The sequence below is a fragment of the Aotus nancymaae genome, unplaced genomic scaffold (genome assembly GCF_030222135.1).
Source record: "Aotus nancymaae isolate 86718 unplaced genomic scaffold, 86718_ANA_hifiasm-v0.15.2.pri h1tg000006l, whole genome shotgun sequence".
NCBI classification, from domain to species: domain Eukaryota; kingdom Metazoa; phylum Chordata; class Mammalia; order Primates; family Aotidae; genus Aotus; species Aotus nancymaae.
The window spans coordinates 86,015,222-86,041,208 of NW_026988417.1; the positions used below are offsets into that span (position 1 = coordinate 86,015,222).

The window sequence follows — 25,987 nt, forward strand, 5'->3', positions numbered from 1 at the left end:
AAATGTAACCGAGTTGACATTTGCAAAAATATTTTCCAAAGCCATCTAAATATTTAAGCATATACTAATTTTTGGCAAACCAAGTGAATTTTAATTAAAAAATAAGATTATGCCAACGATTTCTAAGAGAGTTAAAAATCCTTCAAAAATAATTAATTAATGGTGGAGGTAATAATATTAATAATAATATTTAAGCTTTCACCACATTTCAAGAACTTTTCAATATTCTTTACATGTATTATATTATAATAATCAGAAATATCTTCTGGGGTAGGCACTATTATTTTCTCATTTAACGGATCTAGTGTTTGAGGCATAGATAAATGAAATGGCTTAGCCTGGTTTACATGTTTACACAACTAGTAGATTGTGAAGCCATTGGTGAAACCCAGGAATTGTGACCTATGCTCTTGACTGCTGAATTATATATGAAAAGAGTATTGATGTATCAAATCCAATAGGATTTTTATCAATAAAACTAGATAATAGAAACTGGCTGATTAGGAAATAATAGTGAAGAATTAATTTTGTTGATTATTACTGTTATAAAAATACAGTAGATTAAATATTAAAATTAGTGATTCATGTAGGAAAACATCAATCAAAAGTAGTATTGAACTCATCATGAACTTAGCATCAGATGATTGGGCTACAAGGCACAGAAGAAGTAGAAGGAAAAGCAAACAGCATGATATTAATACCAGCCAGAAAAGACTGTAAATGGAGTTGCAGGTTATGTCAAGTGAGATGTATTTAAATACCAACATCTTAGAGGTGATAATTAAAGCAATTTACAAACTGAGATCATTTGTTTCCTAAATAAATGTCATTACTAGGCCAAAATTTTAAGTTAGACGTAATTTAGCATTGAAGTGACTTGGAGTGTGATTTTCATTTGTAAAATCCTAAATAATATGAAGGCTGATAAACTAAACTGAGAAAAGAATAATAAACAAGAAAGAGAGAAGTATGACCTACATTGCCATCTGTTGGATAAATGAACATCTGTCATGCTGAATGAAAGATGAAACTTGAAATTCCCAGTGAATCTCAACAGCCAGCACTACCTCTTAAGAGCAAAACAGATTTCAAGTCTAATTTAGCTCTCTTTTATTTTTGATTTGGAAAATATGTTTAAAGAAGGGGCAAAAAAAAAAAAAAAATAAGCCTCTCATCTAGAAACCATGACTTTTAAGATCCACAGCTATAATTTTAGATAAAAATTAAATGGGTTTGTACTAGAACAAAGAATATTTAAAATCTATCTCAAGTAGATTTTATGGACTCCAGAAGCATCTTGTTTCCTGACTAATGAATCCATTCAAGTCACAAGGTATGTTGGCAAAAACTTGACCCTGAAACTTAGTCTAAGCTCTAACATGGTTTTATTTTGAACTGTCACTTGACTTTTGGTGTCTTAATTTCTGTTTTTATGACAAATGGATGAGGTTGGATTAATGATTACCAAAGTTAGGTTCAACTGTACTCCTGTTTTATGCTGTGTACCTATTTTTAAAAGTAGTCTGTTAAAAATTGCATACTTTATTTATTTTATAGATGGAAGTAGAGTTCCTAGAACTTCCTTTTATGTTTTTCATTATTATTATTATTATTATTATTATTATTATTACTTCTCAAATTTTACATCAGTTTCTGTTCTGTCCTTTAGGGTGGAGTTAGTGGGTTGACTGGAGAGCTTGAATTTGGAGAAAATGGAGGTAATCCCAATGTCCACTTTGAAATTCTTGGAACCAACTATGGAGAAGAGCTTGGCAGAGGTGTTCGCAAAGTAAGACACACTGATTAATTGCTTTTTCCTATACTATGGTTTTGTTTGTGTTCCATGCAATATGATCACAGTACCCATTAAAGTCAATATTGTAGTTTGAGAGAAAGAATAGGGTGAGGGAAAATTAGGCATTTGAATGACCTTAAATATTTACCAGAATATTTAGCAAAAATTCTATTTCTTCCTTAGAAGAATGTAAAGGAGGGAAATGATCTGAATCTTGCCTAGGGAAATAGCATCATCTTTCATTTGTTATAATAATAATTTTTATAAAGTAGTAAATTCAATATGTATATAACTTGAAGCTGCTTGGTTTTTAACTTGTAACACATACAAAATCAGAATAAGAGCTTGGATAAATTTCATATAGTAAGACAGAAAGTCTACTGTAAGATGTGACATTACAGCATTTTAACATCTGTATGTGTCATGTAATATGTAGAAAATAGTTTGCAGAAAATGAACTCGTTGTATCCTACTGATCACATTTAAGAAGTTGAGTGCTAATAATGCATGTTTCGTGAAATACTGGGACAATAACTTTCTCAAGGAGAATAAAAAATCCCTTGTATTAACAATGCTTCTATGATTTGGATTTGCCAAATATATATATATATATATATATATATATATATATTTGGTAGGGAAAACCATAACATAATTGAGTGTGTACACAGAGCTGATGACTAAATTTCTAACTGTCTAAAGTTGACTACATTGAGGGTGGGAGGTTCTTCAGTAGGTATTTTGAGTGCTGAGATGTAAGATGCAAAAAAACCTAGACAAAATGAAGTGAGAAGTTATTAGCAATACAAATTTTCAATAAATTTATGCTAATGTGGTTGAAACTATCTTAATGCATTTTAAATTTTTGTTTCATAGTGAATAATATCAAACATAAAGAAAACTACATAAAACACAAAGTTTAGTGAATTATTTTAAAGAAAACAACCATTACTATGGTCAAGAAATAGAAAATAGCCAGCATTCTAAACACTCCCATATTTGCATTTTAAATATATTTTTATCACCTTTGATTAAATCCTTAAATAATTGTTTTGTCAATGTTTCAACTTATGAATGGACTCAAGAATGCATATATCCTTTTCTTCTTGCTTCTTGTGTTCAACAGTATGTTTATGTTATTGATCCTTGTTGTTACATGTAGTGGCAGTTTATTCATTTATATTGCTTCATTGTTTTCTATTGTAGGGATGTGTCTCAAGCCACTACTGTTTGTTTCCATTTTTAGATTGCTATAAGCTGCTGTTACAAATATTATTGGATATACATCTTGTATTCTTTCCTGCTTGTAGATGTATTTCTGTAGGTTTTGTATCCAGAAGTAGAACTGCTGCAATACAAGAAACCATATCTTGAACTTTACCAGATAACATCAAACCCATTTTCATAGCAATTTACTAATTTACATACCACCAGCAGTACAGGCATTGCCCCACATTCTAATCAATTTGTAAGACTAAAATTTTTATTAATTTATTGGGTATATATAATGATATATCCTCATGATTTCAATTTACATTTCCCTGATTATGAAACAGTCTGCATACTTTCCTACCTATTTTGGCTCTTCAGATGTTTCTGAGTTAATTGCTCATTTACTTTTTTGGCTTTTTTTTTATGGAGGGGGGTGTCTTTTGCTTTTTATAATTGATTCTAGACATTATGTATATATTCTGAATTTTAGTGTTTTATTTTTTGTTTTGTCAGTTTTGCTTTCCTCTCTGTGGATTTTATTTCAATTCCATTTTTAGTATCTTTAAATTTAGAAGAACTGTGAATTTTCTTCCTTATTATTGCTGCTCAGTATTATCTAAGAAATTACTCCCTACCCCTCGAGTCATGAGGCTATGCTCAATTAGATTCCAAGGGTTTTATAGTTCTGCCTTTCAAATTAAGCTCTTTTATCTATCTGGAAGGTTTTTTTTTTTAATATATGGGGTAAGAAAAAGGTAAAATTTTACCCTTCAATAGTCTTTATTTGTTTTATTGAGATATAATTTAAGCACAATAAAACACACAAATATTAAGTGTACAATGACTTTCAGTAATCACATTCACCAATGTAACCACTACCCAGGTCAAGTTGTAGAGTGTTTCTGTGACTCAGAAAGTTGTATTATTCCCATTTTTTATTTTTAGAAGCACAGACAGTTTGCTTGGTCTGAAAATTTATATAAATGCATAAAGTAGCATTTACACATTTGTTTCTGTTTTCTCTCAACATTTGAGGTACATTCTTATTTTCATGTGTCAATTATTTTGTTTGTCTTTTATAGTGCTGAGTGGTATTATAGTCTATGAATGTAATATGGTATCTTCTAAAATATCATTTTCTGTTTGCTACTGTGTATACAAACAATGTTGATATTTCATATTGATTTTATATCCAGCACTCTCGCTTAGACTTTTAATTCTAATAATTTATCTGTAGATTCTCATGAATGTTCTGCAAATTATTTTGTCATTTGCAATTAATAAGATTTTTTTTTGTCTCTTCGTTTGTTATTTTACACCTTCTTGGGATGATGTTGAATGGAAATAACAGTAGTAGGCATTTTTGGATCATTATCAATCTCAGAGAAAAAATATTCAACACTATACTACTATATATACATATTATTCACTTAGATCAGATTAAGGAAGCTCTATACAGTCCTGGGATATGCATAATTTTTATATAAAATTGTTTATACATATACAAAATTATAATTATGTTTATGTGTACATAAAAATGATTTGATTTGCTACCACCCTGCATACGGGTTTTATATTGATACTTATGACTGAGGTTGACTAAAACTGTCCTTTCTATTGGATTTTGATGCTGAGATATGCTGGCCTAACTTCAATGAGTTAGTAAGGTGAAGCATCCAGAACGGTGTCTAGTACATGACAAGAAGTTGTGGTTAATTTTCATCAATGAGTGAAATTTCAGTAGCAGGGCAATGTCATATGTTTAAATAGCAACAGTAGAAAAGTAAAAAGGAAAGTGAGGAAGTTCATACATTTGGGTAGTAATTAAATGGCTTTGTGAAGTTGTTGGGGGAGATTTTTTACAATGTAAGAGTCTTGAGTATATTTGAATGCTTACAAGCCAGTATCGAGGAAGCAAATGAAGATATAGGAAAGAAAGGTTATCATTGATAGAGATACAGGAGGAAAAAAGAAAGGATTGAATCAAGAATTAGATGGAGTGCTTAACCGTAGGCATTGGAATATCATTTTCCAGAGAGATAAGGGGTGGGGTTAAGAAAAGAATGCTGCGTTTGCAAGCAAGTCTTTATGTTTGATGTTAGGAAGTTAAGAAAGTTACTAAGAAATAGTCTTTTCTTGAAGAAGTAGGAGGCGAGGTTATCTTCTAAGAGGGAAAATGTAGCAGAAGACATTGGCAACAATGAGGCTGTAGGTTTAAAGACAGAGGAGAAGTTTTGAAATAGCTGCTGTTGAAACAGAAGAACTGCTTAGGGAATATTGAAGAAATTCCAGGCAGGGCTGTTGGCTCACATGAGGCTAGAGATCAAGAATTCACTGTAGTACTGATCTACACAGTTATGGATGTTTGTCTGGCAGCATTGAGCAGACTGAATAAATTTAAATTAATGTAGGCTTGAAGCTTCATCAGGTTACTTTTGTTTTGTGTTGTGTTGCTTTGTTTTGATAGCAGCACAATGAAGCAGTGAGGTTAAGAACATGACAAGGCAATGGTTGAAGTGACAAAGCATAAAATCTAAACTGAACATGAATGGCAATGAAGAAAGGAAAAGTCTCCATAATAGAGAAAATGTATGACTCAAGAAGTTGTGTCTTCAGCACTTCTGAAGAGCTTGTATATTAATATGGATTCAGTGAGAAAGCTTCAGAGCCAGAAAATTATGTTTGGGGAAGGAGATAACTGAATTCATTATGCTAAGAGTGGATAGGTTCTAGGCACTCATAGAGGGATGTTTGTGAGGTTGGCAGAGGAGAGCTTCATTTAGCCTTCTAAAACCAATGTCATTTAACGGAGTTCTGACGTCAACATAGTTGCTTCACCCCACTCTGAATTCAGAGTCTGTAATTGTTAAATCTCTGTCATTAAAATGATAGTGAATCATATACATTAGATTACATTTGCTTTATCCTTAAGTAATAACTCCTGTAATTATTTCATTGTTTATGTTCCTATTCCCCAACTCCCAAACTGTACTGAAATGCTCCTGTGAGCTGGCATTATAGAGGTATCGTGAAAAGCACTATAAATATTTACTCCATGACACCCTGTACGCCTTGGACACATAAAACATTTTTGCATTGTTTTAAAATTGCAAGCATTCTTAATTTTGAAATATTAAGAATATTTTTATAACTCCATTATTTTTCTACTAAGCTGCAATTTAATTACTAATTTTTTTAAACTCCAGATCTAGCCCTCAAGTAATTTTTAAAATATTATGAGTTAATCCACAGCTTGCCAGCTTATTTTATAAATGGGGCAGTTCCTTTGTACAGATATTAACACATATAATAATGCTTTCAAAGATATTTATCAAAGGAAAATAACACCGTGCAAATAATTGCAGTATAGATTTACTAGATATGTGTACAAAATGAAGCTTCCACTCCCAGTTTCTCCATGTCTCAAAAGGAGTGAATGGTTTTCCAACTGACAAACTGTCAAGTTGTCATTGTTGATTCTGTTGCCAGTGGCTCAGTGTACAAAGCCTGCAGCCTTATCACCTCAAGCAGGGGTACTGTCAGATCTCATAAACTAAACAGGATTGTGTCTGTTCAGGATTTGAATGTGTGATGTACCAAGGATTCATAGTCCCACCTTTTGGACTAGGCTCTGCTCTCTTGGCATTGTATGAATGATGATTTCATTTTTTTGAATTTGGTGAGAATGTGAAAAGGATTATTTGATTTTCACTGATGCTAATCAAAATTAAGGACTTTCTTACTTTGATATTTTTTACATGTTCTTTTACTTTGTTATAAGGTGGTACTTTATTTAGTAGATGGTATGTCAACATGTTAGCACATTGTATACCCTTGAAGATAAATTCAGGTAAAACTCAAAGTCAAATTTTGAAATCATTAAGGTTTTCTACACCCTTAAATTGTGCCCAAGAATGTGGTTATTCCTGTTTCTGCTAACCACTATATAGAAGGTCTAAAAAAATTTTGAAGCAAAAGTTATTGTAAGAAGACATAAAAAGTAAAGATTAAAGTAAATAACTGTACATTTAAGGAATCAATTTGTGTTCTTTATTAGAAGAGTTCTACATAATGCTGTTTGCTTATTTGTCTGATTTTTCTTTGTTTTGTTAAGTTACTGCTCACATTTTATTGTAGACTGAATTCCAGTATTAAAATTTAATACTCTAGACTTAATGTCTTTGAACTTTATCGGAAACAGGGAATAAAGCTAGGAAAAGCAGATTAAAGCTGGTTTCACAACCAATCTTAATTGCATAGTAATGCTTAGTATCGTCATAAAAGCGATTTCTCATAGGTTGGTGAAATAAAATGGTACAGCAGAGATATTTTAGCTTCTAGGTGCAATGGTTTCTCAAATATACTTAGAATTTTTATTTGGATTTTCCAGCTTTAAAGCCACAAAGCCTACAACTTTGTGTTCTTGGGCAAACCTAATTTATTGCTTTTGCAAAAGATATTATATTATATGGATTTTAGTCCATTAAAAATACACAAATTTTTAATGGATTAAAATCTTTAATTGTTTTGTACTTATAAGGAGGAGAGAACAGCCCTGCTTTCAAATAGCCAATGAATCAATATTGTACTTGTATTCAGCATTGTATTTGTATTCTGATTCCGGAATATCTAAAATGATACTTATCTTTTGTTATTACCTTGTTTTGTGTTTTCTTATTGCACTTTTTGCAAACTGATATTATATCAGTCTTTCTAATATAAAACCGAGTTGTAATTTAAGTCCATAATTGGAAAATCTGCCATAGTTATTTACTGTTGTAGTTCTAACTATGAATTCACGTCTTGGAAGGTTTATATAATAGAGAGAATCTAGAAAATATTATGAATAAACAATATAATTATACATATTATTCTCTTGTATGTGTATATATAAATATAATTAACTTAATTTTTTATAGTTTGTCTTTCCCATTACAATGTTACTTCATGAGACAATAGTTATGTTTGTTTTCTGTTATATTCCTAATGAATGGCATATAATAGATACTTGTTAAATGTTTAATGAATGAACTAATGCATACGTATGCATACTGATGTAAGAATCTATAAGATTCTTCTCTGCATCTATAAGTTTAGTAGCTTTGTTTTTCTTTTATTTATGTGAAACGTAATTATTTGCATTTAAATTAACTAGGTTGTTAATGGGTGTTACACTCTTTCCATCTTTGTATCCTCAGTGCCTATCAGAGTTGGATTTTTGATCACCAAAAGTATAAACAATGATTTTAATGGTTAAGTAAGATATAGGTATAATTTGTTTGCAAGAATTTATAGTGAATAGGGAAATAGTGGGTACTTAAATTGATTATTCAAAGAAAAATGGAAATACTCATAAAAGTACAAGTTTATTCAGACTGTTAATATTTGTAGTTTAAGATTATTTTCTCACATCAAGACTAGATTTAACATACTGTAGTGGGAAAACATGTGTAGCCTTTGCTGTTAGACATACCTGGGTTGAAATTCTTCCCCTGTCATTACTGATTGTGTGATCTTTGAACTTCAAAGCAAACTGAGTTTCAAGTTCTGTAATGTGTGAATGTAACATTCACATGTAACATGTGAATAATAATACTTATCTGTCAGGATTGTTGTCAGGATTAATTGAAATTATGTTTGTAGGTTATGCAATAAGGGATAATTATAATAATACCTGTTCGGAAACATGCAGTAATTAATAGAACTCATTTTCAAGCCAACACAAGAAATACAAAGTCTAGTTGCTATTCTGACAATAAGCTTCTATGTGAGGTGGTGAAAATAATTTTATTTTAGATGTGATTGACAGAGCATTATACATGACAATCACAGTGATAGCATGAAACACTAAATTTTTTGTTTCATTTCATGTCCTTTCTGACTGCAAAATTCTACAAGTCTGTTAATCAAGGCTTGGAAACTATAATATCTACAGTTCTATGGAAATCTAATAACAGAAAATCTGGTGGTAAACACAGCCTGCCTAAATCCAGTCTTTATAACTTAAGCCCATAATTAGAAAATCTACCATCTTCTTTTACTGTCATAGTTCTAACAATGGATTGTGTCTTTGAAGGTTTATATAGTAGAGAAAATATAGAAAATATCATGATGTGATAATATGTTGTGAACACCACAGCCTTTATTTTTTATCCCATTCTCCTTTATTTATAATATATAATCATGATACATTTAGCTACATCAGCTTTTATTCTGATGTATCTTCAAGAAATAGCTTGTACCACAAAGTCATGAGATAGCTATGCAGTTTAATACTTTTTAACATTACCATTGAGTCAGACTGTCAAAATTGTTGATCCCAACAGTCCCTTGATGGGTAGGGGAGCCATGCACTGTTGAAAAGTATATTCTGTTACACCATATTGTTGCAGCTTCTTAGGGAGCCCATCCGATTTCACTGCAGAGTAGAGAAAATAACCTGTATCTGCTGATGTTTAGGGTTACTCTGAGTTTCTGGAAGGGCTAGCTGCTGCTTGATTAATATCACTTCTGGAGGAGTTCTACCTCAGGTAAGCAGTATTCACTGTCTCTTCTGGATGCTGACCTCTCCAGAGTGGAGCAAAGATGACTAATGGGGTACAATTCTGTGCCCACGTTTTGGTGGAAATAGGAATGACTTTTCTAGCACTATAAAATCTGAACTGTTTGCTTGTTGTGATAGTTAATTTTATGTGTCACCTTGACTGGGCTAAAGATGCCAGGATAGCTGGTAAAACATTATTTCTGGATCTGTCTATAAGGTATTCCCAGAAGAAATTAGCATTTTAATTGGTGTACAGGGTAAAGATTACCTCACTCATATGGATAGGAATCATCCAATCTGTTGAGGGACAGAACAGAATAAAAAGGCAGAGAAAAGATAAATATGCTCCCAGTTTAAGCTGGGAAATTTATGTTCTCTTGCACTCAGACATGGGCACTCTTGGTTCTCAGGCCTTCAGACTCCAGCTGGGAATTGCACCATCAGCCCCCACGTTCTCAGGCCTTACACTCAGACTGGGACTTACATCATTGGCTCTCTTGTTTCTTAGGCCCTTAGGTTTAGACTGAAACTACACCATCCACTTTTCTGGTTCTCTAGTTTGCACATGGCTGATTATGGGACTTCTTAAGTCTCCAAAATTATGGGAGCCAATCCCTCATATCAAATCTCTATATATAGTATATATTTTATTTATATTTAATATATAATATATATACATATATTCCCCTGGAGAACCCTAACACCTTGTATGCATTATCTTACCATGTTTGAGGGAAGAGCTAATTGTGAAGAAGTTAGCTGCTATTGGCATCCAGACTCTCAGAAGATGTTCACAGACATGAATGTGCTCATAAAGAGAACCAAAGAGTCTGTGGTGTCATCTCTAGTCCACATGCTTATGATTGGTTAGGTTGGGAGTTCAAGACTATACCTGAGACAGAGGAGGCAAAGTTTAGTTTTCTTCCTGCTTTGTTAGAGAGCACCCACAATGGGACACACTGGAATCTGCAAATCTGCATCACCGCAATATCTGACAGACACACAGACATACACACACACACACACACACACACACACATACATATATACACCAATGAAACTGCAGCTCAAATTCAACAATGTGATGTGGTGGTACTTACTATCCACTGAACAACCTAATTCCTAGTTTCAGCTACAAGTGGTAACTAATGTCCAGGACCCAGTACTATGGTAATAATGATTAAAAGAACTTATTAGGAATTCACAGAATTAAGAAGCATTTGCTCATGTAGTTACTCCTTTAGCAAGGTCTTGTCACAATTTAATTTTAAGTCACAGGTATTGAAGGTTTATTTCAAAGAAATTGCATAAGTGGGCAGACAGCAATAGGAAAGGCTCAAAGAGTAAATCATTCCCCCATGTATGTTGGAAACACACCACAGACTAACTTATTACACGGCAACGCTGATTGAATGATAGGTTCTGTTGAGCCACAATCCCAGGGGCTTTTCATTACATCTCAAATTTTCTGCTTTCTTTCCTCTCTGAATTTCTCTGTAGTCTGAGAGAAATATATATATTTTTTTCTGACACACTGGAGCTATTTAGACACCACTAAAACATTAGTCCTAATTAAGCTATTCTATAATGAATGAAAATTGATTAATACTTGTTCCTTTGTTTTTGATACAAACTACGGTATGAAGGAAAGCTTCTTTGAAACTTTGGGATGGCTTGGATGTATACTCTCTCCCCTTTTAAGAATTCTGCTTTGAGTTTTCTGCATATGGCTAGCCAGTTTTCCCAACACCACTTATTAAATAGGGAATCCTTCCCCCAGTGCTTGTTTTTGTCAGGTTTGTCAAAGATCAGATGGTGGTAGATTTGTGGCTTTGTTTCTGAGGCCTCTGTTCTGTTCCATTGGTCTATATATCTGTTTTGGTTCCAGTACCAAGCTGTTTTGGTTACTGTAGCCTTGTAGTAAGTCAGGTAGCATGATGCCTACAGCTGTGTTCTTTTTGCTTAAGGTTGTCTTGGCTATACGAGCTCTTTTTTGGTTCCATATGAAATTTAAAGTAGTTTTTTCCAATTCTGTGAAGAAAGTCAATGGTCACTTGATGGGGCTAGCATTCAGTCTATAAATTACTTTGGACAGTATGGCCATTTTCACGATATTGATTCTTCCTATCCATTAGCATGGAATGTTTTTCCATTTGTTTGTGTCCTCTCTAATTTCCTTTAGCAGTGGTTTGTAGTTCTCCTTGAAGAGGCTCTTCACATCCTTTGTAAGTTGTATTCCTAGGTATTTTATTCTCTTTGTAGCAATTGTTAGTGGGAGTTCACTCATGATTTGGTTCCATGTTTGTCATTATTGGTGTATAGGAATGCATGTGATTTTTGCACATTGTATATTCTGAGATGTTGCTGAAGTTGCTTATAAGCTTAAGAAGATTTTGGCCTGAGGCAATGAGGTTTTCTAAATATACAATCATGTCATCTGCAAACAGGGACAATTTGACTTCTTCTCTTCTTATTTGAATACCCTTTATTTCTTTATCTTGCCTGATTGCCCTGGCCAGAACTTTTGGTTGGTAGGCTATTAATTACTGACTCAATTTCAGAACTTGTTATTGATCTATTCAGGGATTTGACTTCCTCCTGGTTTAGTCTTGGTAGAATATATGTGTCCACGAGTTTATCCATTTCTTCTAGATATTCTAGTTTATTTACCCCTTCCTTACACCTTATACAAAAATTAACTCAAGATGGATTAAAGACTTAAATGTAAGACTTAAAACCATAAAAACCCTAGAAGAAAACATAGACAATACCATTCAGGGCATAGGCATGGACAGACTTCATGACTAAAATATCAAAAGCAATGGCAACAAAAGCCAAAATTGACAAATAGGATCCAGTTAAACTAAAGAGCTTCTAAACAGCAAAAGAAACTATCATCAGAGTGAACAGGCAACCTACAGAATGGGAGAAAAATTTTGCAATCTATCCATCTGACAGAGGGCTAGTATCCAGTAGCTACAAGGAGCTTAAACAAATTTACAAGAAAATATATGAACAGACACTTCTCAAAAGAAGACATTTGGCCGGGCGCGGTGGCTCAAGCCTGTAATCCCAGCACTTTGGGAGGCCGAGGCGGGTGGATCACGAGGTCAAGAGATCGAGACCATCCTGGTCAACATGGTGAAACCCCGTCTCTACTAATACAAAAAATTAGCTGGGCACGGTGGCGCGTGCCTGTAATCCCAGCTACTCAGGAGGCTGAGGCAGGAGAATTGCCTGCACCCAGGAGGCGGAGGTTGCGGTGAGCCGAGATCGCGCCATTGCACTCCAGCCTGGGTATCAAGAGCGAAACTCCGTCTCAAAAAAAAAAAAAAAAAAAAAAAAAAAGAAGACATTTATGCAGCCAACAAACATGAAAAAAAGCTCATCATCACTGGTCGTTAGAGAAATGCAAATCAATACCACAATGAGATACCATCTCATGCTAATTAGAATGACAATCATTAAAAAGTCAGGAAAAAGCAGATGTTGGAGAGGATATGGAGAAATAGGAACAATTTTACAGTGTTGGTGGTAATGTAAATTAGTTCAGTCCTTGTGGAAGCCAGTGTGGTGATTCCTCAAGAATCTAGAACCAGAAATACCATTTGACCCAGCAATCCCATTACTGGTTATATACCCAAAGGATTATAAATCATTCTACTATAAGGACACATACACGTGTATGTTCACTGAAGCACTGTTTACAGTAGCAGAATCTTGGAACCAACTCAAATGCCCATCAATGGTAAACTGGATAAATAAAATGTGGCACATATCCACCATGGAATACTATGCATCCATATAAAAGGATGAGTTCATGTCCTTTGCAGGGACATGGATGAATGATGGAAACCATCATTCTCAGCAAACTAATACAGAAACAGTAAACCAAACACTGCATGTTCTCACTCATAAGTGGGGGTTGAACAATGAGAACACATGGACACAGGGAGGAGAACATCACACATCAGGGCCTGTCAGGGGGTGGGGGATTAGGGGAGAGATAACATTAGGAGAAATACCAAATGTAGACGATGGGTTGATGGGTGCAGCAAACCACCATGGCATGTATACACCTATGTAACAAACCTGCACGTTTTGTACATGTATCCCAAAACTTAAAGTATTAAAAACAAAAAAAGGATTCTGCTATTGATTTGAGCATGTTTACTCCAAGGTTTTCTTCTTGACAAAAAAAAAAAAAAAAATGGTATATTACAAAAAAAAACAAGTAACACATATTGTTGCCATTCCAGAGAGCAAATCAAGCTACTTTTATGCTGAAAACATTGCATATACATAATGTGCATGCATATATATTTACAGATGTGTGCATGTACATGTATATAAAACATTACATATATGTGTATATATAATGTTATATATATATATATACACACACACACACACACACATAGAAAGAGAGAGAAAGAAAGGCTGTTCCAAAATCAGAAACATTCTGTTTGAAAACTGGCCTTCATTTTAAAAAGCATAAAGTCTATTAAAATGTGATTGTGAGTGGACAGTCTGTTTCTTGTTATAGTCCTGGTTTTTGAAGGGAGGTTATTCAAATGTGCAATATTTTTACTGGGACGTTAAACACATACTCACTGTTAATGTAAAGGTGTCCTTATTTACCTGATGGCAAATATTTCTGGAAATTGAGAATGTCCCCCTTTAGTCATGCCTTTCTTTCACAATATGTGCAACTCTGTGACTTTGCATATGAGAAACATTTATTTCTAGCTATGAAAAATGAACGAAATAACATTTGTTTTCTTCTCGTTAGTTGGATGGTTCTGTATTTAAACGTTTCATATTTAACACTATCCGTGTATTGTTTATCAGAAGTGTACAAGTAATTTAGACTTTGATGATGAAAAGTGTTTTGCTTGTGATTTGAAGTAGCTGTTCTCCAGCACTAGCACTCTACGATTCTTTCCAATACAACCTCATATACATAAAAATTTTTGAAGCATCCCAGCACTTTGGGAGGCCGAGGCGGGTGGATCACGAGGTCAAGAGATCGAGACCATCCTGGTGAACAAAGTGAAACCCTGTCTCTACTAAAAATACAAAAATTAGCTGGGCGTGGTGGCACGTGCCTGTAGTCCCAGCTATTCGGGAGACTGAGGCAGGAGAATTGCCTGAACCCAGGAGGCGGAGGTTGCGGTGAGCCGAGATCGCACCATTGCACTCCAGCCTGGGTAACAAGAGTGAAACTCCATCTCAAAAAAAAAAAAAAAAAATTTTGAAGCTCTATTTTTAAAATGGACTTATTTCCAGATATAATCTATGACGCTAGGTCATGCAATTTATTTTTAAGCAGAATTCATATTATTTTAAGCAAAACTGTATGATGTTGAATCAATTTGTAGACATATTTGTAAATATTCTGATTTTTTAAACTTTTAAGTTCAGGAGTACATGTGCAGGATGTGCAGGTTTGTTACATAGGTAGATGTGTGTCATGCGGGTCAGTTGTACAGATTATTTCATCACCCGGGTATTAAGACTAGTATCCATTAGTTATTTCTCTTGATCTTCTTTCCTCCCACCATCTACCCTCAGATAGACCCCAGTATGTGTTGTTCCCCTCTGTGAGTCCACGTGTCCTCATCATTTAGCTCCCACTTATAAGTGAGAACATGCAGTATTTGGTTTTCTGTTCCTGCATTAGTTTGCTAAGGATAATGGACTCTTTCTGTATCCCTGGAAAGGATATGATCTTATTCTTTTGTATGACTGTATAGTATTCCATGGTGCATATGTACCACATTTTCTTTATCCAGTCTATCATTGATGGGCATTTAGGGTAATTCCATGTCTTTGCTATTATGAATAGTGCTGCAGTGAACATATGTGTGTATGTCTTTATAATAGAACAATTTACATTCCTTTGGATGTATTCCTTTGGGTAATGGGATTGCTGAGTCAAGTGGTATTGCAGTCTTTAGGACTTTGAGGAATTGCCACACTGTCTTCCACAATGATTGAATTAATTTACACTCCTACCAACAGTGTAAAAGTGTTCCTTTTTATCCACAACCTCACCAGCATCTGTTATTTTTTGACTTTTTAGTAGCCATTCTGACTGCCATGAGATATATCTAATTGTGGTTTTTATTTGCATTTATCTAATGATCAGTGATGTTGAGTTTTTCATATGATTTGGGCTGTACATATGTCTTTTTTTGAAAAGTGTTGATGCCTTTTGCCCACTTTTTAATGGGGCTGTTTGTTTTTTCTTATAAATTTGTTTAAATTCCTTATGGATGCTGGATATTAGACCTTTATCAGATGCATAGTTTGCAAAAACTTTCTCCCGTTCCGTTGGTTGTCTGTTTACTCTGTTGATACTTTCTTTTGCTATGCAGAAGCTCTTTAGTTTAATCAGATCCCATTTGCCAATTTTTGCTTTTGTTGCAATTGCTTTTGGTCTTCATCATGAAATCTTTGTCAGTGCATAAGTTCTGAATGGTATTACCTAGCTTTTCTTCTAAGGTTTTTATAGTTTAGGGTTTTACATTTAAGTATTGAATCCATCTTGTGTTGATTTTTGTATATGGTTAAGGAAGGGGTCCAGTTTCAATTTCCTACATGTGGTTAGCCAGTTATCTTAGCACCCTTTATTGAACAGGGAATCCTTTCTTCATTGTTTATTTTTGCCAGGTTTGGCAAAGATCAGATAGTTGGAGGTATATGTTCTTATTTCTGGATTTCTATTCTGCTGCATTGGTCTATGTATCTGTTCTTGTACTAGTAGTGTGCTGTTTTGATTACTGTAATAATATTGTATAACTTGAAGTTGGGTAGCATGATGCCTCAGCTTTGTTCTTTTAGCTTAGGATTGTCTTGGTTATTTGGGCCTTTTTTTTTGTTCCATAAGAAGTTATAAATAATTTTTTCTAGTTCTTTGAAAAAGGTCAATGGGAATTTAATGGAAATAGCATTGAATCTGTCAATTACTTTGGCAGTATGACCAATTTAGTGATATTTATTTTTCCTATCTATGAGCATGGAATGTTTTCCCACTTATTTGTGTCATCTCTGATTTCTTTGAGCAGTGTTTTGTAGTTCTCCTTGTAGAGGTCTTTCACTTCCCTTGTTAGCTCTATTCCTAAGTGCTTTATTCTTTTTATGGTAATTGCAAATTGGAGTTCATTGGTGATTTGGCTTTTGGCTTGACTGTTGTTGGTGAATAGGAAATATTTAAGTTTTAGATTAGAATTAAAAATTCTGAAGAAATAATGTGGTAATTTTATATATAATAATAAAATTTGAAGTTCTTATCATAACCAAAATTATTTTTAATTTGTGGAATGTGCCTTCAAATTATCTCCTTTGGTGAAAGTTTGAAGCTAATAACTCTGAAAAAGTACATCTAAAAATTATATATTTATAAAAGGGAATGTCACACACTGTTGTCTGTCAGGGGGTGGGGCAACAGGGGATGGACAGCATTAGGAGAAATAGTCAATGTTGATGACAGGGTGATGGATGCAGCAAACCACCATGGCACGTGTATACCTATGTAACAAACCTGCACATTCTGCACATTTACCCCAGAACTTAAATATAATTTTGAAAATTAAAAATAAATAAAAATTATATGTATTAGCTCTAATTTTAAAAATTAATGTTAGATTTTTTTCTATAAAATTTATTGCTACTTAGATGGTAATGATAAATAATTGATGTAAAATAATTTACATTTAAAGATTTTTATAATATCAAAAAGTTCTTAATAAAACATGAATGTCCACATTGTTCCTAATCCAAAATTAGTAATACTGTGGAAATCCAAAGATTTGCTAAGCATTAAATAAGTATATAAATAATTGAAAAAATAATAAAGAAAAGACTAAAAAAGCAAAAATAAAAATAATCCATGTCTGTAGTTTCCATAAGAGCATAAATGAACACATACATACGATCTCAAATTTTATCAAAATTCGTCAATTCCAAAGAATTCCGAAGGACCCTTTTTCAAGGTGATATTTAAATATTTTTATTCCAAAATTAGGCCTTATTTTTAAGAAGCATAGTATTATTACTCTCAATTATTATGTTCATGCTACTTAAGGTTGTTGATATATGTTCCCTGAGTGTTACTATTTCTCTGCTTATTTCCCCGTTTTTATTGAAGCTACAAATATTATTTTGAGGACATGTTACTCTGACTTTAAATTGTGACGTTTTTTGGAGAATCTTAGATGTCTTTCTAGTAAATTCTTTATGGATATAACAAGTAATCTATCAAAGTTATATAGAAAGATGAGTTTTTATAGAGTTCTTTTCAATAAAATAAATGTTTGGAGATGGAGATGCTCTTTTTGAGTAATTAGAGTCACTTTTATTAAGCATAGTAATTCAGGTGCAAAAAAAACAGCTTTTACACTTAGTAGTGAACTTTAATTTTTAAAAATTCAATAAATCTATTTTTCAAGGTTATTAAATTTCATTATAATAGTAAAATAATATTTCTTGAATTTGAAAAATAATCAAAAGTGAAAAATGAATCTCATTTTTAACATAATTCCACAAACAGCTTGGATTAATATAGGTTGTGCTTTGAAGTATTTAACTAGTAAAATGAATGCATCTAGCTGAGTATAATCACCCTGAGTAAGTCACTTGATACTCATGAAGAGAAAAGCACTTAGCTACTGAAAATGTTTTCAAGCAATTCTTAATCAGAAACTATGGGGGGTTTTATTGCTCTGGAGTACCTGAATAAAAGTAGTTTTGTGGTTTTAAATTGAAATGTATTTGAAATGCTTTGCTTAAGAACTTCTTCTTTTGATTCTTTCAAGGTTGATATGAATCTATATCCCAAAATGAGATGAGAAATCTTTCAGTGACAGTCTTATGCATTTTAGAATGTCTGATTGTAGCCATTTGGATGTGTAATATGATTTGAATAAGTGCACTTTGATTAAATAAGAGACAATGTCTTTTTCAGGATTGTGGGGGAAATAGCATATTTATTTCTCTCATATAAAGTATTATGTTAATGCATACTTTTTCCTTCCAAAGCAAATTGGAAATTGGATAATTATTCTTGTGACAAAGTAATTACAATGCAGGGGTTGGGTTGTCATTTCAACATGATTTTTATTTGTTCAAAGTCATGAAATGATTTGTTTCATCTTCTTTCACTTTTTTGTGGTTCTAGCATTCTCAATGTTTTACAAACAAACAAATAAAAAATTCAGGCCTCCTAAATGCTATTTCTTTCCTAGCTGTTGATGTTAGATAAACTAATTATACAATAGTCTCTTATAGACGTTTTCTTTTTCTTATAGCTTGTGGCTCTCATGTTAGCTGTATATATATTTAAAAATAAATACATGAATATTCTTATACATACCCATGGTTTTCCAAGTAGGCATATATATATATTTTGGTGAATGCAAAACATTTCTGAAGGACCATAAAATTAAGAAAAAGTTAACAATCATTTGGTGAAACATCTCTATCTTACATATATATAGTGCCTAAGTTTTGTGGGTTAAATGGCTTTCTTAAAAACCATTAGTTTGTTAGAAGACTAAACTTCTAGTTAAATGTCTTTTCTACTATATTACAGGCTTGTTTTCTCCCAATTCAAAAACCTTTACCTATTAGTGATAAATAGTAAAAAAGAAAACGTTTTTGTTTTGCTTTTGTTTTTCACATTCTATGGTGTGGATATGGCTTGTCCCCACCAAAACTCATGTTTAAATTTGATCCTCAGCATGGGGGTGTGTTCAGTGCATATGAATGGAATCTTTATGAAAAGATCAGTGCCTTCCCACTAGAATAAGTGAATTCTCACTCTCGGAAGACTGAATTAATTCTCATGGGAATGGGTTCGTTCTTGTGGGAAGGGCTTGTTATAAAGCCAACACCTTGGGTTTTGTCTCTTTGCTTTCCCTTTGAACTTCTGCCATGTTACACACAGCATGAAAGCCCTCAGCAGAAATCATGAAGGTGCTGTTATCATGCTTCTTGAACTTCCCAGACTAAAGAACTATAAGCTAAATAGACCTTTATTCCTTATAAATTACCCAGTCTCAGGTATCCTACTAGACCCCCACAAAATGGACTAAGACACATTGTAAGTATGGAACCAATCTCTACATTTATAGTTATACTTTTATAGTTATGTTATAGCTTATTAAAGTCCAAGAAAAAAATCTGTTTTAAAAAACCTCATAAAAATTGTTCGCATTTTCCTATAAATCAATTTTTTCATGCTTTTCTCTTGAAAACCCTCATTGTTAAAATACAAAAAAAAAAAATTAGCTACATTTCTTCCTACTCTTTTGACTTTCTCCTACAATACGTTATGTACTATTTAATTTTTAGCCTTTTTTTCATGGTCCACATTTTTTGTTGGTAGAAGTAATATTCCTGTTCATTTTTTCAAGCTTTCCTTTTCTATTTTTGAATGAAAACCACATTTTACCTTACTGAGAACTTCATATTCAGTTTTATGGTATTGTTGCTAACAGAAGTATATTTTGATTGAAAATTCATTGGTGCGCTAGAGAGTGAATTGTAATTTCACAGGAAGTATTTTCAAAATTATTTTTAGTTACACAAATAATCATAAGTAGTGTTTTTTAGCAAAAATGATTATTAATTTGTATTTTTTTTTAAATTACAACGTAGTCACACAAAAATATGATGGGGCTGTTTCCAAGAAGACATTTGGGTGAATCATGGCATAGCAAGGTTAACCCTATATTGAAGGACAAAAATCACAGGTTGCTTCAAGATCATATAGCATTATTCAAAGGTTTTGAGTACTTACTATTGGTAATCTTTTCATAAACAAGATATGACAGATATATCGACACAGAGATATTATAAATACGATAGATGATATGAATATAGACATCATCCACTTGAAAAAAGAAAAATAAATAAAATAAAAGGCAATATAGACCAAATGCATTCTATATTACTAATATGTACTGAGAGGGAAAAGGGTCAAATATTTTTGAATTGAGTTATTCTGTACAGTGTGCCATAGTTTTGTGACAGACATACAAAAAAATCTGAAACTGCTTTGAGTCTTATGTTTAAGTAGTGACATAGTAGGAGATATCAAAATCTAAAGTTATTCAGAACATTAGAGGATTGTGACATACTTTTGACTCTATAATTTTATTAAAGCATCTAATTTGAATATTATTTGCTTATTTTCTCATGTATGTGAGACAAAAAAGAAATAACAGTAACAGCAGGAGAGAAGCAAGAAATCTAGCAACTTAATATTTAAGTCAATAATAAGTAGAAGAAGAAAAATGAAGCTCATTCTGGATGATCTGAAACACAGAAAATGACTATATGTAGTGCCTAGCATTCTAATCTTGTTTATCTGATTTACTTAATGATATCAGCAATAGAAATTGCCTACAAATTTAAAAAATATACAAGAAATGAATGGAAGTTTTGATTGTTTGATACTGTAGCTTGGTGATACCAATTTAAAGATCACTGAGGTAGATGAATTATGTAGCCACATTACATTGCAATGAGTGATGCATCTCACTTCGGTGTAATGACATTGGGTTTAAGATAGCATTCAATAGAGGAAATCAAAATTTATTGATTAGTCTACAGATAGTAATTTTAAAGAAATAGCATAATTTAAGAAACATTTCAATCATTTTTGTAGAATATTAACTTTACAAATATTGAGATTGTTTCTGTAGATAGAAGGAATTTAAACCTACAAGTAATAAACTGAAAATATGTTTCTTACTTTTATCTTTAATTAAGAATTCTGTTAATATTAACCACTTAGCAAAAAGAAGTATTGTAAATAAAACATTCCAATGCATTTTGTATTTTAATGCTAAAAATACAAAATGGATTCCAATGCCTGCCTTTAATTTTGAGAGCATTTTATGAATTATCTTTCTCATATCATATGATAGAAATATACTTTTTGAAAGATAGCATGATGTTTGAGTGCCCCTGCTTGGTAAGATCTATTTATTATATTCAGATTTCCTAATTTTTTCTTACTTCAGCAACCAATAGGAATCAAATATAATATTATTCATTGTTTATTGCAGAATAAAGGATTTACCATATAAAAATATTTTATTATAGAATTGTTACCTCTGGACGTAAAATATATATACACACAATACTGATAATACTATAATCAACTACAGACCACACTTTTAAAAATTTTATTCTCATGGAAGCTGGAAGTGTGTAATTCTTGATTAAAAAGATATAATTTTGTTGTGTTTGAGTAATTAAGTTTTCAGCATTTATAAAAGAGCAGTGAATGTGCCTTAACTAACAAAAATAAATTGGATGGAAATAAAGGACAAATTTTTCACTTGCAATAAGGAGAAAAAAGACAATGATAAAAACTGGCATAGATGTTTATTAATAGAAATTTGAGTGAAAAAGAATAAAAAATTTTAGTGGACCGTAAGGTCAGAGAAGTAATAATGTTGCTGCTCCCAAAAAGCTAATGAAAATTACTGGTATCATTAAGAAGACTGTGTTCCAGGACAACCCATAAAGGAATTAAAGTCATATCAATATTATTTTTATGTATATAATGACAGCCACATGGAAAAAGAAATGGAGGTGTTTTATATTATTTCAAAGGCATGTTTTGAATCAAAGACTCAGTTGTAAAGAGAGAAATGTGGCTTTCTGCATTATTTCTTTAGTGTATTATGGTAAGGTTTGAAAAGTAGCAGGATGGTGCTTATCTTGACCCCAAATATCCATATATGCTTCATATCCATAAGTTGTTATTAGTTATGCAGTGCCAGAACTAATAACAAACTATTAAACAACAGTTTATAAAATTATCTGATCCTGAAGGATTTATCATTTAAAGAGATAGTTAACCACTGCAACTAATGCATGGATTTATGTATTGATCTATTCTTTCCATAAACAACATGTAAGTAATTAACCAACACAACTACTGCAGGATTTATTTATTGTCCTCTCTTTTCCATAAATAGAAGGAAAGAATCAGACCACAGGGCTCTACTGGGAAAATCTGGCCCCAGGTGAGGAATATTAGTAAGGACCAGTGTACTAACTAGAGTACCATTAAGACAGTGAAGTCAGGAAGATGAGACTTCAGAGAAAGGGAAAAAAGATTAAAGAAAGAAAAGCACAATAGAAATGTTTTGCCTATTTTTTCCTTTTGCTTTAAGTTGATCTTGGTAACATTCTCAGAGTGTAAATATTTGCTCAACTAATGTTGTGTGAATAAATGAAAAAAGTGCATGATGATAGAACAAGTACCTGGGAGACAAGTTGGTTGGCCTCACAAGTATTGCCCTACAGCACCATGCAGAATTAAGATCCCAAACTGTGAAGGGATTTAACTGGTCACTAGAGTATAATTTAATGGCGTTGCTGTAAATACACAGCTCCATATTAATCATAATTAGACACTTTTAATCCCATAGTATCTGGTCTTTCAATAGCTAGTTTTCTAGTGCCCAAAGAAATCAATATTCCTTTTTAAAATAGCCTTGACTATGTTCATTATCTTAATTTTTTAAATGATTTCAGAGGTTCATATATATGTCAAATCTTACCAAATGATATCATTTACGTATATAAAATTTATACCATGTCAGTAATACTTTAATAAAGAGGTTTTTAAAAGCCAAGGGCACAGCTAATTAAGAAAATTAATAAAATAGCATTGATCATCAGGATTTATATTTTTATTTTTATGCAAAGTCTTTGACTATTCAGAGGCATTTGAACATCTGAAGGAAATAGCTAGGACATGTTACATGTTTTACCCCATATTTCACAAGGAATGTTAATGTAATGATCACATGTAAAGTTCAAAAACTCTGTTTTCTCAATTCATTTCATAAAGAAAATTACACTAAATAGTCCTTTTAAATACACGTATCATCATTCACCTTGGTTTTAAGTTGTTTTTCTTGATTTTCTGAAGATGGCTATACTTAATATTGTCTAAGTGATTAGGGAGCATGTGTTAAAAATATGTACATTTCTACTGCCTTTGCCATTAGTAAAGCACATTTAAATGAGTAAGAAGAAAGAATTTTTCAAACATATCTTATTGCCCATGTGACATTAAAATTTGTGGTTTTCTCTCTTGGCTTTCATGGGAAGATTTAGGTAAATTAATGTTTTATGTAAGATGTATCTGCAAAAACTGTGTCAGCTATTAAATTCTACCTTGAATTGTGATTTTATTACATATAATGCATGCTTATTTTAGATGTGTGCAATAAAGACCATTGATGATACTTTGTCCTACTGGAGAGGATGATTCTTACTAGTATTCTAGTCAATTATAAGTACATGGAGTTTATCACAAAATCAATTTTACATTATTTCAGAAATAAAATTTCCTATATAAATTATTTTTTATTTTATGTTATCTTTATAAGAAAAAGTAATAAAGTTTCATAATGTCAAATTTTAATAATCAAAATACATCTATTAGGTGCATCGCATATATTTTTTCAAAGCCAAGGAAACCCTGTAGTGAATGGAAAAAATAGAATATTAAAATAACAAAATATCATATTTTTATTTATTTATTAGAAATTTGCCACTTAAAAGGATGGCAGCCTTTGCATAAGACTACATTAAAACAATTTAAGTTAATTTAAGTAAAGGAAAGAGGTATTCAAGCATCAAATGTTATTTATACTAAAATTATCTGACTGCTTTATGTTGTGACATTTGGTCTTTGCAAAACACTCAAAACATAAGTCATTGCTCTATAACCTCATAGTCAGCATTATAGTATGGTAGTCATGAATGCCAGTTTTGTACCCAAGGTTCATAGATCCTACTGCCGTTTTCAACAGGCCAATTACAGGATTACCATACAGTTTCTGATTCACTTGTAGTGAATTTAGGTGAATTGGAATATAAACCAAGTTCTCTGAAATCATCTAACTATAAAGTTGAAATAAAAGAGAAATAATGTGGCAAGAATTATACTACAGAGATCTTTATTACACTCAATGTGTGACATCCTGGGCTGGTCCTAGTTAAAACATTGGCTTGTAAAAGCCAAAAGTAACTTGCAAGGCCTGACAAGCACATAGTTCTGTGGCCTAAGGCATTCATTCTTGAGAGTAATAAATAATCAGTGAACATCCTCTTCATTATAGATCCGTGGGACTGAGGGTTAGCTGTGCACTGATATAGTATACTTATAATGAAACCATAAACATAGATGTTTGTCAAACTGTAGTTCAACTAAAAATCACTTTTGACACATGTTAAAAAAAAAATCAGTACTCAAACCCAGTCCCCAGAGATAATTGACGGCCTTTCAGACGGAGCTCAAAAATCTGTATTTTTAACAAGCAGTATCTATAGTCCCACTACACTTTAAGAAACTGCTTTATAGGAAGTTTGCAAAGTATAGGGATATATTAGGAACTATCAAAGACATACAATGTGATCCTTGCACCTAACTAGCTTACAACCTCTTTGTGGGACAAGACATGTACAAAATCTAAGTCAGTATTAGTGACAGGGTCTTACAAGTGCCACATTACAGGATGTGAGTTCTACATGAGATCTCATAATTAAGCACTCACTCAGGTTGAGATTGAAGGAAAATCAGGACATAATAGAGGAAAGGGTAAAGAAAATTTCAGGTGGAATGACCCGTATATACAGAATAGAGAGATGCGTGGGCCTGGCATATTTAAGAGGACAAGCCTTGGATAGATGCTTAGATAAATTGATATAATAGATTGAACAGTATATTATACTAAGAGAGTAGTATGTATTGTATTAACAGAGGAATTTGTACAGGAGTATGTAGTCCTATAGTGGGGGATTTTGAGAAACTCTAAAGATGTAGCTGACTAACCATCTAACCATCTATTTAATCTAGGGTTTGGCAAACTTTTTCTGTAAATATTTTGTGCCATGTATGATCTCTAATATATATTCTTCTTTGTTTATGTTGCATGTATATATGTACATATGCATTTATATATATATAATTTTTTTTAATGTGTAAAAGAATTCTTCACTCAAATACTGAACCAAAACAGCCTCAAGGGCCAAACCGTAGTTTGCTGACCCTTGATCTTATTCATCCAACTTCTGGCTTCTTCCACAGAGGATTTAAAGAAACTTGGAGAAATAAAATATATATGTTACAAATATTAAATGGATAATAAAAAATTAGCAAGTAAATGATGTATCAGAAAAAGACAATATCTAATAAGGGAAAACTAACAAAAATATCAAAATATACTATAGTCAGCAAATATGATTATGATATTTGAGCTTAAGAATTTGGTTTCAGGCTTTTAGAAACCCAGTCAAAAACTTAGCCAATTACTTAGGTCTTACTATAGGGCAATAAGACAGGCCAGTTTCCCTTCTTAGCATTCCTTTCTAAAGCAGTGTCTTGACGTAGGACTTCA

At 32.5% G+C, this 25,987-nt stretch overlaps 1 protein-coding gene across 3 annotated transcripts in view; it reads left to right on the forward strand.

Annotated features, from left to right (window-relative positions):
- Nucleotides 1-25,987, forward strand: part of GRID2 (glutamate ionotropic receptor delta type subunit 2) — a 1,513,083-nt gene that overhangs the window by 937,943 nt on the left and 549,153 nt on the right. For all 3 annotated transcript variants that reach the window (XM_012437707.2, XM_012437708.2, XM_064369254.1), the window contains exon 8: nt 1,670-1,789. In XM_012437707.2, coding sequence (XP_012293130.1) covers nt 1,670-1,789 — 120 coding nt within the window. The remainder of the gene's footprint in view (nt 1-1,669; nt 1,790-25,987) is intronic.